The 14346-nt window shown below is 39.4% G+C and overlaps 3 protein-coding genes across 4 annotated transcripts; 1 reads left to right on the forward strand and 2 right to left on the reverse strand.

Annotated features, from left to right (window-relative positions):
• Window positions 1-2046: 2046 nt before the first annotated feature.
• LOC111448163 (pentatricopeptide repeat-containing protein At2g28050) lies at window positions 2047-3953 on the forward strand. The gene has a single exon (XM_023087613.1). It carries the CDS (start codon window positions 2073-2075, stop codon window positions 3474-3476), a length of 1404 nt encoding a protein of 467 aa, XP_022943381.1. The 5' UTR covers window positions 2047-2072; the 3' UTR covers window positions 3477-3953.
• LOC111448160 (P-loop NTPase domain-containing protein LPA1 homolog 1-like) lies at window positions 3885-9331 on the reverse strand. Of its 2 annotated transcripts, none has more exons than XM_023087610.1 (8): window positions 9001-9331; window positions 8564-8710; window positions 7139-7395; window positions 6495-6576; window positions 5908-6324; window positions 5085-5822; window positions 4731-4841; window positions 3885-4470 (listed from the first exon to the last, which is right to left on the reverse strand). In XM_023087610.1, the coding sequence occupies exons 2-8, from the start codon at window positions 8708-8710 to the stop codon at window positions 4096-4098; spliced, it is 2127 nt and encodes a 708-aa protein (XP_022943378.1). In that variant the 5' UTR covers window positions 9001-9331; the 3' UTR covers window positions 3885-4095. The 2 variants fall into 2 exon arrangements, with proteins under 2 accessions (XP_022943378.1, XP_022943379.1); XM_023087611.1 differs by having other exon boundaries at window positions 8564-8732.
• A 1237-nt stretch (window positions 9332-10568) lies between these two features.
• On the reverse strand, window positions 10569-13866 carry LOC111448162 (ruBisCO large subunit-binding protein subunit alpha-like). Its single transcript, XM_023087612.1, has 8 exons — window positions 13625-13866; window positions 13106-13283; window positions 12822-12943; window positions 12503-12710; window positions 12186-12331; window positions 11773-12079; window positions 11214-11665; window positions 10569-11125 (listed from the first exon to the last, which is right to left on the reverse strand). The coding sequence occupies exons 1-8, from the start codon at window positions 13676-13678 to the stop codon at window positions 10841-10843; spliced, it is 1752 nt and encodes a 583-aa protein (XP_022943380.1). The 5' UTR covers window positions 13679-13866; the 3' UTR covers window positions 10569-10840.
• Between the last annotated feature and the right edge of the window lie 480 nt (window positions 13867-14346).

Here is a 14346-nt window from a genome sequence, read left to right on the forward strand (position 1 = left end):
TTTACAGGCCGAGAAAGGGAAGAGAATCTCGAGAGATGAAGAAGATGCCTCAAATCCTCTACAAATTGTTGTTTCTAAGGTGAATTCTTGACTAATTTCCAAGGAAGTGGGAGGTTATTCCCCGCGTAATCGACCGAAACGTCAAATGTTTGAGTAAAACACTCGATGTCTACTTCATGGGGAGGTTGTTGCCCCTCGTAACGTCTACCAAAAGGTTAAATGTTCGAGTAAAACACTCGATGTTTGCTTCATAGGGGAGGTTATTGCGTTCTTAACGTCTGCTAAAAGGTCAAATGTTCGAGTAATGTCTGGTTCATGGAGAGCCTATTGCCCTTGTAACGTCTACCAAAAGGTCAAACAAGGTCTACTACTTCATGGGGAGGTTATTACGTTCTTAACATCTACTAAAAGGTCAAATGTTCGAGTCAAACACTCGATGTCTGCTTCGTGAGGTGTAATTGTAGTGTTGTTCTGTTCGACCATGTCTTGTTGACATACGAGGCACGTCGTCTTTACATACTCAACAACGTCGTGTCGCATGTCCGGCTAGTAGTATCGGAGGTTGGGGGTGGAGCAATGGCAGGAAGACATTTGTGATGGTACGTTCTTTTGCTCTCTCTGTGTGTCTTTGTTTGCTTATAAGTATGACAGACAGTGATGATTCAGGAAGTTGGAGATTGTGAAGATCTCCTACTCGCTTACCTCTGTCGCTCACTCACTGTGTGGTTCCCATATTTGCAGCTTCCCTCAGATGAGATCTTCCCATTCATCATTAATTTGATTGCTCTCTATGAATCAATCAACTTGTATGTGACGCCTAAACCAACACAAAATGATGCTTTTGTTTTAGCCACTCATTTTGGGTTAGAATTGGTTGTAATGTTGTGTATGAATTGATGAACAATGTAGCTTTTGATGAACATTTGTCAATTCTTCACATGTCTTCTCAAATCTATGCTTCATTATTACTTCTCTTTCCTTTTGATTAAGTTAAGAATGATATCCGCTAGTCGTGGGATTGGGTTGTTACAAATAATATCAAAGCCACACACAGAGTGATGTACCAGTGAGAAGGCTGAACCTCGAAGGGGGATAAGAGGTTGTGAGCTAGCAAGGACCCTGGTCCCGAAGAAGTGGATTGAGCGGTCCCACATTGATTGGAGATGGGTACGAGTGCCAACAAGGACACTTGATCTAGAAAGGGTGAGATCCCACATCGATTGGAAGGAGAACGAAACATTCTTTATAAGGATATAGCAACCTTTCCCTAAGAGACTCGTTTTAAAAATTTGGATAGAAAACCAGAAAGGAAAAACTAAAAAAGGACCATATCTACTAATGGGTTTGGACCATTAGAGATAGAACAATGAACCTCCATAATACTCTATATCTTTACTTGTAGTATACCTCAGTTATATACTCGGGATCAGAGTTGTAATAGTTTATTTCTTAAATAGAAGTATAACAAGAAGATCATGACTTTTAAGTAAATCGTAACAGTGACTATATAAGATAGCATCAAAGAATAAAACATCGATAAACAACTAAAAACAACGTTGGTGTTTTCTCGACGTTGTCTCCTCCATTGATTTTGCGTACTTATTTTGACTCGAGATATTCATATCAACATGGGTATGGATATAATATTAAGTTGGGCAATAATGTAAATATAATCCAACTAGGGTAAGTGGAAGAATATATGAAAATTATATGCGTTTGTTGGTAATATGAAAAATATGAAGGGCTAAATAGCAATAGACAAACTCAGAGAATATTTGCCAACTAGGAGGCTAAAATGATGAGGCTTTACCCAAATGCCCCAATTAGTGGAAAAATATTAAAATAATCCATAAAAATTAATATAAATATAAAAGAAAAAGAAATTCAGAAAACGTGGCAGAGGAATGGGATGCGTGGGGCCCACGTGAATGATGATATACACGTGGCAGACACGCAATGGAAGGAAGGGTCCCACGTCATCCACCATTGCCATCTCTCCTTCTCTTTTGGATTCAGTTTTGCATTTATTATCAGAAAATCACATAATTCGTCAATTCTTCAGAATTTCAGTAATGTCGATTCCGAATCTCCTGAAAACCCTAAAAACTGTCAAAGGAAATTGTCAATCCAATCCCTCATCGAAACCACTCGCGGAAATCATTTCAACGATCTTAGCTCCGGCGCCGTTCGATTCCACTGAGTCATGCTTCATCTCCCAACTCAATCCCCATGTTTTCACTTCCATTCTCTCTAATCCAAATCTTAGATCTTCAGAATGCTTCCATTTCTTCGATTTTTGCCTAAAAAATCAGCCTCTCATGTCCTTCACGCCTGATCTTCAGGCTCATTTGACCGTCATTTGCAGGCTTCTCAAGGCAAGGATGTTCTCCGATGCAGCAAGCCTTCTGAAAACTGTATCGATTGATGGAAATCTCCGCTACTCATTTGCTATTATTGCTTCGACGGTGGAAAGTTGCTGTCAAGAAAGGAAGGTTAAGGTAAAATTTTTCAATTTCATGCTTGCTCTGTACTCGGAGAGTGGGTTCTTCGACTCTGTTTCTGAAACTTTTAGCTATATGAAGAACAATGGGATTATGATCGATGAGCAGAGCTGTACTGTGCATTTACTATCGCTTAAAGGATCTAATCAGATGCATTTAGCTTTAGATTTCTTCTATCGAATGCTTAAATCAAGATTAGCGGTCTCTGTTTATTCTTTAACTGTTGTAGTGGATATCCTGTGTTGGAATGGAGAGATTAAGAGAGGTAGAGAGTTGGTGGAGGAGACGTTGGGGAAAGGAATTAAACCCAACATTGTTACATTCAATGTGATGGTTAGTGCTTGCGCTAAGAGATGGAATTTCGAGGAGTTGGATCTGATATTGATTCTGATGGAAAAGGAAGAAGTTCGTTTTGATGCCAACACTTACAAACTCTTAATTGATGGGTTCACGAGCTCAGGAAGGACTGAGGCGGCCAAGAACTTGGTGATGAAGATGCACGACGAGGGCTTGAAGGCAGACTCCCATTTGTATAATCTGATCATTAGAAGCTACTGTAAAGCAGGGGCGATCCAGAGTGCGTGTTTAGTGTTCGACGAAATGTCTGAGAGAAATATTGCCACGAATTCTGATACATATTGGGCTCTAATCGATGGTCTCTGCAAGGTAGGAGATATGGGGCTTGCAGTAGAATATGTAAATGGAATGCAGAGCAAGGGAATCAAAATGGATGAGGCAATTTTCGATGCATTGGTCGATGGTTTCTGCGTAAAGGGAATGGTTGATGAAGCTATTGAGCTGCAAATAATGATGGAGAAGGATGGGTATCAATTAAATCCATCGGTTTGTGAAAAGATTGTGTTGGAATTATGGAAGTTGAATCGGACTAAAGAAGCAACAATGGTGTTAAGCATCTTGGCTAAACGTGGGGCTGATCTTCGCAGACTGATTCCAACCACTTTGGAACTAATTTGAATTACTATGAGGCCTGAACTGATTCATAAATGGTTGATGAACTGATTCACAATAGAACTAAATTGAATTACTCTGCTGCCAGTGGCAGGCTTTCGAGCTCGAATCTGGGTTTTTACCCCTATCAAAGGCCAATAAACATGGCAATGAGCCGATTTGGAAGTTCTGTAACTGACCCTTTATTTTTTCTTGCTCCTGTTTAATGGTTCTCGGGTCGGGGATAGACCAGAGTCGGTCAGAGTCGGTCATACAACGCGCAAGCGCCAAGCTACAGGTCCTGTGGAGCTCAATGGCTGCACAGATAACTTTGTTACAAATTAGGCTTCTTTTTTTGTTGAGAACTAAGCAGTATGCTGTGCGTAGGACAGGAATGATCATATTTGTCTTCTACATTCATCTATCATAAACAAATTAGTGGAATATGTGTATTTATATACTACAAGGGACCGCTGCAACCCGAAGCAAGTCAATCACAAGGAACACCTCTCTGTACATTTTTTTAACCCGGGGGAAGTGGGGAGGGGCAGGGGCGGGGGCGGGGGCGTTTATACGCACGTAGTCATGAGCTAATACCAGGAAAAGAGACCTTGAGAAATCAAGAAAGGAAACCAAAATTCTTGAGCTACCCCTGAGGAGCTCCAGAGAGAATGGGGCCCCCCTCAATAGCTGAACCATGCTTTCTCATGGCTGGAATGCTAAGGGAACGTTTCTTCATTTTCATAGCACCAGAGGTTTTGCTATTTCTTTCTTTCTCCTTAAGAAGAGAAGAAAAGGAGCAGAGTGACTTGGATGACTTGCTTTTCGAGCGCAGGACGCGGTCCAGGTTCTGGCGATACCTATCAACTTCTCGAGCACTCATTTGGCCCTTGGTAACAGATCCAGCCTTTTCCATGTCCTCATTGTCATCATCTAACCAGTAACCATGATTCACGTCCAGCATTGCCAGATCATCATATTCTTCATCTGATTTTGTCGACTCTTCATCGACTGAGCCTACCTGTGAACCATCATGTAAAATATTCAAATTCTGATCCTAAAGCTTCGCTACCATACCAAGCATGAAGCAAATTACTAAACAGCATTAATATAAATAGGATCCAATGCCAAGACAAGGTTAGTGCAATGATATTGTGAACAAATTATATTGGATACTCTGTGTAGCAAGAAGAGTTCCATTGGAGAACTCCAAGAACTCAGTGCAAAGGACCAAGCTTTCAAACATATTTAGCAATTCTTGTAGGTAGAACCAGATAATACCTCTTCATGAATCTGTTTGTCACCATCTTCACTAAAGTCTTCATCACTGCCAAGCTCTTGAGGATCATCAACCTCTTCCTCACTACCGTGCACTGAGATATCTTCCTTGAGCTGAAAAAGAACAATGGGCCATCAGAGCTATACATAATTATCCTCTACAACCGAAGAAGTAAGATTGCATCGAAGAAAAAAAAACAGAAGAAAAGAAGCAGATGCTGCATTTATACAGCTTGAATATTTGCTTTTAAATTTCCAAAACTACTGAGCACCGGGTATCGGGAAGTCAATATTCTTCTAAACATAAACAATCAGTCGACGCGTTCTTCAGAAAATTTAAATAATTTTCTGAACTACCTCCTTGGAAGGTCCATCCGAAAACCTTGGAGAGCTGCAGCAAGAAGAATGGTATTTACTAGTATCAGTCCAATCTGGCCTGGATTCATCCACACTCCCTACACGGCTGGTCCCACCATCAGAAGGCCAAGCACTGATGCCATAGAAACCAAATTGAAGATTAACAGTTTCAGCTTTACCAATCTGCAATGGACCATACATTGGAGTCCCAAATCCATTCTCAGTCCTCGGGCCTAATAAAGGCTTCCCACTTGTATTATCAATTGGATCAACAGGCCAAGCCTTAGCCACCGATCCGTCAGTATTAACCAAAGCCATGAGATTCCTAGAGGAACCTTTCCTCTGGATGAGTTGAAACATGCACTTAGAGCTCAACGAGTTGGCTGCACACTGATTCCTGTATTCCTCGTCAATAATAGGAACAGTATTGCGTACAGGATCATATAGTTGTTCGCCTGCTTCACGCCTACGAAGGCAGCTAAATACTGTTGCATGGATGGCAGCTACACTCTTGTCAACATTGGTGTTGTTTATTTTAGGGATAAGATGCTTATCAGCCCTCTTGCATAAATATTCTTGTATTGCCCTAATATTTCGTATATACTTCACATATCTGTTCTTAGCTGGGTCAAGTGTCATATATTTTGCTCTCACAGCAAATCTTTCCATGTGCTTGTCCTCATTGGTGATGTAAATCATGAACGGTACAATTGATGGATGTTTCTTCATGAGCCCCATCTGCAAAAACAGCGCTGGAGTAAATGCCAAGAAGAATATAAAATCTAAATAGATAGGGAAGAAAAGTCAACTGAAGATTACACACCACAAAATTTAGGCTTAAGTGAACACCCTCAACAACCACCGATTCTTTCCGCTCTTCCCATGCAGTAATCAGCCTATCAAGACTGTCAATCACCATTTCACTCTGAGCCTTGTATCCTTCAACAGCCATCTGCTTTTGACTGATTAGCTCAGTGCAACGATCCGATGGTTGGCCATCAAATTTTCCAATGGAAGAACTCTCCAGTACTTCATCCTTCAGATATGAATGAGGATTGCCTTCCAACTTTGTTGCTTTTCTTTTTGCCTTGGCTTCAGCGACAGCCACTGGATCCAAAACCTCCCCAGCATGGTAAGTTGAAGCCCAGAGCAGAGGATTTTGTTTCTCATCTACAAAACTCCTCATCATATGCCGAATTGAGTCGGTTGATATTACTGTCGTAATTCCTAACCTGCTACCCTGTCAGAACAAAGTGAAGTGTACTTAAGTTAGAACATTTTAAAACTACTTTCAACTAAAACTCCATGCCATGCATTGCAGTTAGCTGTTGCCACTTCAAGAAACTGTAAAAGCTTGAATAATGCAACAAATTTTTGTCCCCAAAGATTCAAGTCTCTGCAAGGATATACCAGCAGAGCGGACAAGGTAGATTTGCCACAGCCACTAGTACCACATAATAGTACAGTCATAGATTCCTTCCTTTCCCGGATTCTGTGAAAACAAAATACCGTTACACGAATTACAAACCAGCTAGACAAATATAATGGTGCTTATCAGACTTGCAAGCAGCCCCAAATCTTCGTACAATATCCATGCATAATAGACACAAGAAATTTAATTCATGAAACCAAGGGAATGTCATAAGTGTTCATATTTAATCAGGTTAAGACAAGACACGACATTTTTAGTATTAAGACCCAAAGAGACACCAAGAGGGTTACATGGATTACAAATAGCACCAGTATTCTCTTTTCTATGGTTGAAAAATCCTCCACTTCCTCTCCCTCAGGTTTACCATAGAATTTCTCTCCCCAAATCTCCCACAAGACAGACCAGATCTAAATCTAAAATAGTCAGATCCACATAAGAACTTTCTGGCATGAATAAGATTATCTCTAAACTTATCCTTGTACAAAGCTACTTGAACCTAAACTACACATGACTAAACCACAGAATTACCTATTTGTGGAAAATAATGGTAGATTAACACACAAGAAAAACAGGTAAACGTAATGGGTACTTGATTCAAAGGCTCATATCGTTTAGAGTTTACCTGCAGGCTAAAAGCAAGTCAGCCCTCTGGTTGGGACTCACGTACTTGTATTCTGCCAGGGCTTTGCATACAACATCTAAGAAGGTTGCTCTCCTTACAATGAGGGTTGTGCGCATTTTATAAATCTCAAAGGGAATGTTTTTGTTTCCACCATCTTTAGATAAACTTAGATGTTCTTTTCCAGAAGATCTTGTCTCAAACCCTTCAGGATGCACATCATAACCTTTACGCAACAACTCAAAAGCCCTTTGGCTTATCTAATCAAGTAATCACAGGAAAAAAATCATAACCATCAGAAAATTTCAAGGCTTTCAACATTGCTTGGAAACATAACGAATCAAATTAATTTGATGTGACACTAGATAAATAAAGCAAAACGGATGATGAAAATGTTGTATAACAGTCCAGATTTTAAGAAGATCAAAAGCAAACATCATAAATATTGATAACTTGTGGCTCCCACTCAAACCTCTCTCTTGAATTTGTAAATTCAGATCGAAGATAAGGTTGTAGACAAGGCATTGTACATCCACCTCCATACTCTTCAGTTGCAAAGGTGATGAATGTATCCATCACTTCGCCATTGCGAATAAAAAAAAAAACCGAAAGAATTATAGACAAATAGCATTGATGCACGAGGATGGATGCGATTAAAACAACTTAGAACGCCACATAAACACTAAGGGTCATCTCTGCATGATGGTAAACACCCAGGCTTCAAAACTCAAAATCATAAACTTCTATTTACATAAATCAAGGTCGGTGCATTATTTGTCACTGCCGTTGTGGGATAGAATTTGTTTTAAAGAACTGCCTGCCAATAGAAAACATGACAATGCAAGGTACACGCGAGAGAGAATTGGAACAGGACATCCAAAACAGGCCATTCTTGAAAATGGCCAAGATATTGAAAGTATTCGGTATGCAAAGTTCACGAAATAGAAAAGGTGACCCACAATTTAAAGCATACGATAGGAACAATGAATAATATCTCCACCAACGACAAACAGCTTAGTGGACAAGGGAAAGGAAAGATAGGAAGTTGAAAGGCAACATGATGATGACAACAACGATGACAACAACAGAGAAATAAACATAATCAAAGAAGAACAGTTTGGTCTCGCAGAAAAAAACAATAAAAGCAAGAGGAAAGAAATAATTATGCATCCCACAACAACAAAAATAGAACATATAGAACTCATAAACAAGAAACGACAGGGTAGATGCAGATCTGACCCCCACAACTTGAATTCAGATACGCAAAAAATAGACCACAACCCAGACAGAAAAAACAACGAAACAAATATGAGAATAACCATCCATCTTTGCTCGCCCAAGGAAGAACATAACGGTGAAGGTAAAGGAAAATCAGTCGGCAAATCTTAAATTGAGATATAGAGAAAGAAGGCATCAAATATGAAGCACCTTGAAAGCATGTCGTGCCTTGCAACCCATGAGCTGCAGAGTGCTTTGCAAAACGGGGCGAGTATACCGGAAAGACCCTTTCTCCTTCTTCACTTGTTCTTCATAATCCAGAACCACAATATACAACACCTTAGCGACCTCCGCCATCTATATCAAAGCCAATAAAATTCTGTATGCATCAATTAACAAGTAAAAATCGAAATCCAATCATTGGACAGAAGAACAGAGAAACAAGCTACAACGACGTTGGACATTGTCACAACATGGCACAAATACAGCACGTAATAAAAACGAAATTCAAATGGAGATAGGAACAAGCAGGAGAAAGAGAAGATAAACGTGTGAGAGAGAATCAAAAGGCAAAGTGATAGAAAGCGATTGAATAAGTAGGCAGACAATGCGGAAGGTATAAGAAGAGAAAAGGAAAAGAATGGAACCTGTAATCAAGAACAAGACAGATCTCGAAAATCAAGAAGAAGAAGAAGAAGAACTAGGGTTGAAGATCCTCCATGAACAAGGAGCTCTATTCATTGTCGCGGTGGAAGCCACTCTATATCGGTCATTGCCGCGTCGCCTGCCTTCCACGCAGCCTACAGACCACCCAGCTTCCACGAGTCCTTTCTCGTTTTTCCTCTCCCTTCGATGGCGAACTAGTTGAGAAATTACTCAATTCGCCTCCAACTGTACGCGTAAAATCGAATCACAATAGGGGTAATATTGGAAAGAGAAAACAACCACGAATCTGGCTTCAACGATCCCCGGCTCTCACTCCTATAAATACATTAAATTTAATACCAACAGGAGGGAAATTGTTTTAAGTATATCTTTAATAATAATAATTAAAAAAAAAAACTAAATTGATGGTCCGCACGTGTGGAGAGTTTTAGATATCTATAATAATTTTTTTTGAAATATTACTAGCCTTTTATTAATTTAAAATTTTAATTACTCCCATCCTTTTATCTTTATATGAATATAAAATTCTCATGAAAATTCATTTTTTATCTTTGAAATTTGTTTTAAAAAGTATTCTTATTTTTCTAAATATTGTTTAGATATTTAAAAAAATGATAAGTATGGTCCTTAAAAAATAAAGTCAACGTAATTACTTTATATACTAGTTGTTAAATTAGATAATTCAACAATTAATATAAGGTTTAATTACATAATAATCATGTGTTTTTACATGTTACGCATTTTATAAGAATAACATTTTATAAGAAGCTTCTAATAAGGTTGGACTGGCGCACATGTAAAATAACTGAACAATAATAAATTAAGCCAATTTGAACAAATAATAATAAATAAAATAAAGTAAACATTGAGCACCGAGAAATAAAGGTGGCCGTGGTTAGTAGCTTTCCATTTGTTAATATACAATCTGCACGAAGAATTTATTCCCTTTTTTAATTTAAGGAAAAAAAAACCCATAGGAACAAATTCAGCGGGTTTGGTCAGGTAATAGAAGCTAAGGAGAGATGCTGTCGGAATCAAATTCAGGTCGCAGCAGAGGGACATAGGGTTTTAGTGGGCATAGATTGTAGTTCCTTTTCTAGAAGAGAATGAATCATTTGTCTCCTCCACCGGAAATTCCTTCCCTACAGAATTGGGGAAAGACCAAGTGCTTTCTTCGTCGAGCATATGATTGCCCTGTCGAGCATATGATTGCTCTGCCCAGTTTGCTATTTTCACTTCCTACTCAAAGAATCAGTCCTATAGCTTATAAAAAATAAAAAAAAAACCATAGGAACAAATGCGGCATTGAAAGCTTTCAATTTGGACCCTACATTCATTATTTCCCAAAGTTCTTTACTTTGAGAGATTAAGCCGACACGTGTAACGGACCCTACATTCATTATTATTTCCCCTGAGGAACAGTGGATTTCATAGTAGATTCCATCTTAAAAAGCCAATTAATGGAAGGATATCACAGAAAGAACAACAGAGGTGCTGTCTGTTTCTGTCAAATCCCCACCACCCTCAAGGGTCATTTTAACACATGAAATCATCTAAAGGGGTGCCCCACCACTGACCCAATTCATCGAGATTATTTCTTTTCAATGAAAACTCATAAAGTTAATCCAACTCATTCAGTAATCTTACAATATATCTAAATGAAAGTTTCCAGAGAACCTTACAAAAAAGGTGCATTCACACGGAGTTGCGTCTCCTTATTGTTTTGCCTTTTCCTCCAATGAATGCGCGCCGCCAGACTACCCACCACGTTCGTGATATCTGAAAATCCTACAAAGGGAAGATATGAAAATTCTTAGAAATTTAAACAGTAAGGCCTTGTGGTGCAGCGGTGGGTGCCTTGGGCTTGGGCTTTTCAACTACAATAGCCTGTGTGGTTAGGACCATCCCAGCAACTGAAGCTGCATTCTGCAAGGCACATCTGGTCACCTTGGCTGGGTCAATAACGCCGGCCTCTACTAGATTCTCGTACTTGTCTGTCATTGCGTTGTAACCAATTTCCCATTCACTCGACTTTATCTTCTCCACCACTACTTCCCCTTCAATTCCAGCATTTTGGGCAATTAAGGATGCCGGTGCTACCAGCGCCTGTGTACAAAAACATTCAAGTCAATAACAAAAGACCAAATGCAGCACCCAGTAGTTGTTCCAGGAATGCACTACAGAGTTCGGTTACCTTTTGGACAATATCGGCACCGAGCTTCTCTTCGGCATCTTCGAGCTTGTCCTTGATTGCAGGGACAAGAGTTGAGAGGTGAACCAGTGCAGCACCACCACCAGGTACAATGCCTTCCTCTATGGCAGCGAAAGTTGCATTCTTTGCATCTTCAATACGGAGCTTCCGGTCCTCAAGTTCAGTCTCTGTTGCAGCTCCTACTTTAATGACAGCAACACCACCAGATAGTTTGGCAATTCTTTCAGCGAGTTTCTCTGTGTCATACACAGAATCTGTCTCCGCCAATTCCTTCTTTAGCTGTGCAATCCTGGCTTGTAGCTCGTCTTTTGAAGCAGCGTCAGCAATGATGGTGGTAGTGTCCTTGGAGATGGTCACTTTTCGGGCCAAACCAAGCTGTTCAATTGTAGTATTTTCTACTAGCAATCCAAGATCATTGGCTTGAAACTCAGCACCTAAAACAATAATAAAGCAACAAGAATTAGCCATTCTACTCAAATCAACATAAAAGCAGATCAAATTTATAAAATGAACTCGCCCTTGCAAACCTTTCGTTAAATACCTGTCAAAATGGCAATGTCTTGAAGCATCGCCTTTCTCCTTTCTCCAAAGCTCGGAGCTTTAATGGCAGCAACATTTAGAATCCCCCGCAACTTGTTCACAACAAGGGTAGCCAAAGCCTCACCAGTAACATCCTCTGCAATGATAAGCAAAGGAGCTCTCAATTGCGTGGTTTTCTCCAATATAGGGATTATATCCTTTATGGCCGAAATTTTCTGGTCTGTAACTAACACTCGTGCATTCTCAAATTCAGCAATTAACTTTTCAGGGTTTGTAACAAACTGAGGAGAAATATAGCCTCTGTCAATCTGCAACATGAAAAAGATGAAGACATAGAGTAGAGTTATAACGTGCATGAATGACTTGGATTTGGATTAAGAAAGATACTCTTCAGTAAAGAGCAAAACTACACACCGCCATCCCTTCTTCAACTTCAACAGTGGTCTCAAAGGAAGATGATGACTCAATGGATAAGACACCATCAGGCCCCACTTTTTCAATGGCATCAGCGATCATCATCCCTATAAGCTCGTCATTTCCAGCAGAAATAGAAGCAACAGCTACACAGAATTAAAACAAAACAAGGATCATCAACTGATGAATAAATATTGTGATTGTAAAAAACTTCTACATTCGATTTCTTTCTGGTGGGTACTGATTTTTCTCCTCTAGTAAACTTATGTATTTTATATTTTGGTTGTTTTCTACAAATTCCCAGCAGAAAGCAATACCTTTTATATCATCTCTGCCTTCTATAGCCCTAGCCTTGTTCTCAAGCTCTTGGATCAATCCTTGCACGGTCTTGTCAATTCCTCTCTTCAGTGATACTGGATTTGCTCCGGAGGTAACATTAAGCAGGCCTAGCTTGATAATTTCCCTAGCGAGGACTGAGGCAGTTGTCGTCCCATCACCAGCAGAATCATTAGTTTTACTTGCAACCTTCATGACAAATAGCATGCTTACAGGATTTCAATAGCTGATGGATGATAAATTATTGCATCACAACAGATCAAATATAACAGGAAGATCAGAGTGTAAAGGAGGACCAACCTCTCTAATTAGAGCTGCACCAGCATTTTCCATGGGATCAGGCAACTCAATTGCCCGAGCAATTGTCACACCATCGTTTACAACTTTAGGACTGCCGAACTCATCCAGCACCACATTTCTCCCTTCAAATACAAAGGTCACAACAAGTTGAACATTTAGTTAAGAACCCAAAATTCTCAAAATCCATCCAATGGAGTAACAAAACATGAAATGAATCTATTTCCATAAAGTAAAACGAAATTCAATACTGAGTAATTGATAAATCAAAAGAACCAAGAAGTTACCCCTAGGTCCAAGAGTCAGACCGACTGCATTGGCAAGCTTGTCAATCCCAGACTGAAGTGCGCTCCTAGAACTTTGGTCAAACGCTATCTCCTTAGCAGTAGCTCTCACAACAAATCTGCTACCCGCCTGTCTGTAATTTAGCCTGTTGTTCTGTGTTTGATTCGCCTTTCTCAAACTCTGCAACGATAGATTAATGCAGCGTAAGTTAATGGAAATTCTACATTAGCATTATCAGTTTCTCCTTCACAATTCCACCACCAACACTTTTTACAAGAATGAAATACCCACTCTCAGCTCATCTATGATAGCAAACTCCACAACTTTCTACATAGAACGCCAATTACGTAGCTCACATGATTCTCATACGGCGCAAACACAACAGTATAGAATCGCAACGACTATAATCTACAAATCATCATTTTCAAAGATAAAGGAAAGCGAAGAATTGTAAAGATTACGAGGTAAGGGGAGGAATTGCTGTAGAATAACAACAAAGAAATGAGAAATCAAGGTAGTACCTTCTGGGAAGAACATAGAATCGATGCAGAAGAAATTGCATTAGCAGACGCCATTTTCAGGCAGCGGAGCTCGGAGGGTTTTAGTTTTGGTAGAGCTAGCTGTTGGGATAAGGTGGGTAAGCAAAGCGCTGAATGAGTTTAGGGTTCGGTTTTTATTGTGGGATTGGAAGTTCCAGAAGCTTCTTCTTCTTCTTCTTCTTCTTCTTCCAGAACCCTTGAAGCCTATTTCAGGATTGTTGTTGTTTAGTTACGTTACGGCCCAAATGCGATTGAAATGTTCAGTGCAGTGCGCACTCATGGCGCTGTTTAAGCTTTAAAGAGTTTCCTCATGCTAACGTGCGCCTTGAATCGCAATAGTTAAAATATGGGCCTATTGGGATTTGGGTTAGCTTCGGTAAAATCCATTTCAGCCCAATAGTTATCTGATCTATTACTTATTTTAAATCAAATAAATGAAAATAATAATAACAATAACCATGTGGATGGAAGAGGCCATACATACATACATATATATATATATATACTTTTTTTTTTTTTTGAATTCAAATGTTGAATAAAATCATTTCATTTTTTAGCTCACCAAATTGAAATAGTCTTCATAGATTCATTATCTTTTTATTCGTATATCTGATTTGAAAACATGAATTTCTCGAAAGATTTGAACTTAAAACATCAAATTCTCATTGCTTTTTTCTCCCAGTGTCTTCGTATGAATGACTTGG

Source organism: Cucurbita moschata, unplaced genomic scaffold, assembly GCF_002738365.1.
Source record: "Cucurbita moschata cultivar Rifu unplaced genomic scaffold, Cmos_1.0 Cmo_Scf00010, whole genome shotgun sequence".
In the NCBI taxonomy this organism is placed as follows: Eukaryota; Viridiplantae; Streptophyta; class Magnoliopsida; order Cucurbitales; family Cucurbitaceae; genus Cucurbita; species Cucurbita moschata.